We start from the raw sequence: 4,734 nt of genomic DNA, 5'->3' as shown, positions 1-4,734 counted from the left end.
AGCAGGACTCTGGCAACTTCCTTAGCACAAAGCCTAATGACATCTTGCACATATTTAGGCGGAGCTACTGCTGCAGTTGAAGGGTCCCTTGAGAAACAAACCTTGAGATGAGTTAAAGTGCCATTTTCAAGAAAACATCTGAGCTCATCTCTGAAAGGCAATAAAAACCATTAGCAATGGCTCGCCGATAAGCATGCCTTCATAAATAAAAAATGAATGCTAAAGAGTGAACTTGCTTGAACAAATAGTCTCGATCCTGATGCCGACAACCAAAAAACAGCCACGTCTCTCCAAATTCCCAGTCCGCGTTTTCTTCTCTCAGCTTTTGCCTAAACAGACCAAAGAAAAAAAAATTTAAAAATCCAATCCTGTTTATCAAGTGCAGACTCTAATACATCTATAACCTCATTCTTATTTAAAGTGGTGCCTTAATAAACCTCTGGATTGGCAAAAATGTGAAATGACTTGAGGTAAATGACAGTCAAATCCTCCTTATTTGATTTTCTTGACTACTCACTTTTGGTCCAGCTCAAAATCAATCAACTTCAAACGTGGGTTGGGGTTTTTTTTGCCACGTTTTCATACTGCAATAGTCAAGACTGACAGGTCCAAACATCTCACAAAACAACCCTGACTGCTGAATAAGGAGATCGTTACCCTTTATCCTTCATTAGAAGCCCTGTAAAAACACTGGGGAGAACTCAGCACAAAGCAGTTTTAGCATGCTTTCCATTTAGATGAAGAAACTTGCTAGATGTTATGAATAACAATCTATTTACTACCACATCATCAAAAGAGTTACTGTATTTTCTTGAAATAATGCTAAAGGTATTACTTTATAAGGGTTTTAGCTGCAACTTTCTAGGTACACTTTGAGAGAGATATTTCATTTATTATTGATCAAATGCTTATGAAGTGCCATGAATCCTTTAAAATAAAATGCAAATTACTTCTCAGAGATAAAGGTATACTGGGGAGTTAAATGTTTGGAATGATTTGGTTAAAGCGGAAGCATGGAGTAAGAAACATCATATCAAAATTCCACTTTCCTCTCAAATAAAATGATTTAAAAAAGAAATTGTTACAGGATGCAAGAACTTCATTATCTTGCTGCAACTAACGAGTCACGCAGGAATGATCTGTGTTGGTTTCCTATAAAACTTGCGATCATTCTCACCGCATTTGATAGCTGCACTAAGGCACACAAAAAACAATCAAGTGGTTGGTGACAGCCAGCATGGCTTCACTAGGGGCAAGTCGTGCCTGACTAATTTAGTGGCCTTCAACGACAAAGCTACAGTGCTGGTTGACATGGGAAAAGCAACGGACGTCATTTTCCTTGACTTGCGCAAGGCGTTTGACACTGTCCCACATGACATCCTTGTCTCTAAAACGGAGAGACATGGATTTGACAGATGGACCACTCGGTGGATAAAGTCAGCTGGGGAAGGACTTTTTACAAGAGTGTCCAGCGATATGACAAGGGGAAATGGTTTAAGTTGAATAGATTTAGACTGGATCTTAGGAATAAATTCTTCAGTACGAGGGTGGCAAGACTTTGGAATAAATTGCCCAGAGATGTTGTGGCTGCCCCCTCCCTGGAGATGTTCAAGGCCAAGTTGGACGGAGCCTTGAGTAGCCTGATCTAGTTGAGAGGCGTCCCTGCCCATGACAGGGAGGTTGGACTAGATGATCTCTAAGGTCCCATCCAGCCTAGACCATTCTGTGATTCTATGACTGCTTCTAATAATTTCTAATCAGCATATCATGGTTACAGAAAGTAAAAAGAAAAATAAAAAAATAAGATTACCTGCATTTGGACTCAGAACCTGGGGCTCTATTTTCTTTAACATAAAAAGGCTGTTTTCTCTGTAACAACTTGGTACATACCTGTGTTGTAGGAAACCAATAAATGGTGCAATTCCTGTTCCTGGACCAACCATCATGAATGGGACAGATGGGTCTGCAGGTAAGTGGAAAGCATTGGTTGGACGATGAAAAATAGTTATCTAAAATGGAATTAGAAAGAATACAGAAAAGTATTAGAAAATATACAGAAAAGTATTAGAAAGAATACTCTGAGCTTCAGAGTCTATTTTTAACGCCACACAGACACTTAGGATAAAATTTCACATCAATTTCTGAGAAAAAAGAAAACCAACAAACCATCATATTTTCAAATCTACAAATCTATCTGGAGGAAAAAGTAGGCAAAACCACAAAAACGCGTTTCTGTGTATGAAACTTGACTGCACCATAAATTTGGGGAATACTGTTGCAGAATTCATGGAAAGCTTGGTATTGGTAGTCAAAGGGAAGTAAAACTAGTTGTATCACTATTATAGGCAACTCAAGGTTTTTTGTTTGTTCTTTTTTTTACATTGTGGACATCCAAAAATATTCTAGTACAGGTGAGGATTCATTCACAGTGAAATAAAGCCTAATAATAGTGAGCTTGCTTCTTTAATTTTCACAAAATTTGACATGATCTCCAAAACCGCATATGAGTAAGGGGAGGCAGATAACTGCTCAAGGACCTTGGAAAACCGTTTATATCATTCCACTGACAAACCCTAACTCTGGTCTTCAGATCTGTGTCTGAAAGGAGGTCTATAAACACAATTTTCACAGGAGCTCCACTACTGTTCTCTGATGCATGGCTAACTAACAATGTATAGGAAATGAGAGATGACTATCTACAATTCTTAAAAGATTACTCAAGACTCAGCATCAGCCATAGCAAAGTTTCATCCATTAAAGTCATAAGCAAACATCCAATTTATTTTGCACATTAATTATGAAAGGATTTGAATTTACTTTCAAGTTTAAGAAAGGAGTGAAGCACTAGACCAAGTTATTTAAACTTGTAAACCTGAGTGGTTTAGCACTGCTCATTTCTTATCATTTAATTCACTACAGATACCACAACATTAAATAGGATTATTTTTCTGGTTTCATGATGATTAAAAAAAAATAGGACAATTCTTGCTGGTTGGGGGCAATATGTGTATTTCTATTTTACTTAGTACTTCAAACCACATTTGACTTGGGAGGCTGTTTTCCCCTATTAATGACTCCAAATTGGTCATTCCCTTAAAAGATACTGCAAATGGTAAACAAATTTATACTGTAAAGTGTCTTCAATTAACGTGAGGTATTTTTGCATAACATTGCACTCATCTATTTGGTGTTGGTATTCCATGTATTTCTGCAGTCTCTGTGTACTGCTGCAGATTTATCTATGCTGAATTCTAGTATGTACAGCAGATCCAAATAGTTCTGAACTTTATGCAAACTCATTTTGTAATAGTTATTTTTGTTCTTTTTAACTGCCTCTTTTTCATGTTTGGTCTTTAATATACTGCAATTCAATTATATTTTTAATAAAGAGCAGATGTGAGCATTGGAATAGGATATAAGATGCAAATCAAATTGTCTTTTGAGTTAATTATGTATTTTCTTTCCATTTTGCCAGATCAACACCTTGAATTATTGGCACAGTTTTCCTGTAGCCAAATTCTATGCTTGTTTCCATTTTCTCATCAAATATAGATTAGACTGACAGTAGTTCTTTTGTCTTATTAATTATATAGCAAAATTCCTAATTTTTGAATGACTACCTTACACTTGATGAATTTGAGATTAATTACATAGATTTTCTGCAACAACAGGAAAAGAGGCAAAAAAAAATAAGTACCACCTTCTAATAATAATGAACATTCCAAGTCATCTTTGATGTACATCAGAAATATGACAGACGACTGTCCCATGTCACATTCAATAATTTGGCCTTTGCAAACGGTGCAAGACCTGACAAGAAGCCAGTTTTATGGTTTCTTCCCTATTATCTGACACCCTTTCCTGGAATCAACGAAGGGCCTCTCTCCTCCAACACTAACAGTCACAAGCTTTTAACTGCACAGTGCTGTTTTTAGTCCATGAAAATATCCTCCAAGATTTGATTGGGACCACAGCAGGGTGGAAAACAACTCTGGCCTTTCCGCAATGCGAAGTTTCATAACTAGAGCATCTATAGATAAAGTAAAATGTAAGTTTACAAACTTAGCAATGAAGATCTAGACATGTCACAGAGAAGGGTAAACTCACAAGTAGTGTAGAACTGCAAAATGAGGGTGTATGCTGCCAAAACACCTGCAGCAAACACAGGAACCTGCAGTTGTTTCAAACATAAATGTAATAGTTAAGGAGTTTAGATCAAATATTCATACCTTTTCAGTTGAAGAGCTTCCTCCTTTTGTATCCAGAGTGGTTCTACTGGGCTGCAGTAAAGGTGCAACTAACTCAGCAAGCCACCCTGTACACACGCCTTTCCGTGAGACTGGTCTAGGGGGACTGGCAGGGAACTCCACAATATTAAACACAAACCACAGTTTTCCTGGCTGATATAAATTTGAACTGCAAAGAGAGAAGTATAGAAAAAAAACAAACCACCAAACCTGAGAGGGAGCGTTTAAATCTTACAGCAAGTCCACCTGCAGCCCAAATCACCACAATTGCACCAGGATTCCAATTCCAAGTGTTCTACTAACTGTGTGATATTTATATATATAGTCAGAAATAACCTTAAGGTTGGGCTCAGAAGCTAGGGTGTCTACAGAAGGGAATCCAAACTCCTACCCATCTCAAGTACATTCTTGAGAATTCTAGCAAAGTCTTGCCAGACACTCAAAACAATCTTGTTTGAAATAGAATCATAGAATTGTCAGGGTTGGA

General features: G+C 37.4%; 1 protein-coding gene across 1 annotated transcript in view; it reads right to left on the bottom strand.

Moving 5' to 3' along the window:
- The window catches only part of LOC104279910 (methionine synthase reductase-like), a gene marked incomplete at its 5' end in the record, with an annotated part of 5,590 nt that extends 1,174 nt beyond the window's left edge, over positions 1–4,416 (bottom strand). Inside the window, 4 exons of the mRNA XM_009877364.1 lie at positions 4–150; positions 237–329; positions 1,891–2,009; positions 4,230–4,416. Of these exons, the coding sequence (XP_009875666.1) occupies positions 4–150; positions 237–329; positions 1,891–2,009; positions 4,230–4,416 (546 nt within the window). The remainder of the gene's footprint in view (positions 1–3; positions 151–236; positions 330–1,890; positions 2,010–4,229) is intronic.
- Between the last annotated feature and the right edge of the window lie 318 nt (positions 4,417–4,734).

The sequence above is a fragment of the Apaloderma vittatum genome, unplaced genomic scaffold (genome assembly GCF_000703405.1).
Source record: "Apaloderma vittatum isolate BGI_N311 unplaced genomic scaffold, ASM70340v1 scaffold1041, whole genome shotgun sequence".
NCBI lineage: Eukaryota > Metazoa > Chordata > Aves > Trogoniformes > Trogonidae > Apaloderma > Apaloderma vittatum.
This window is presented reverse-complemented; position numbering and strand designations above follow the sequence as displayed.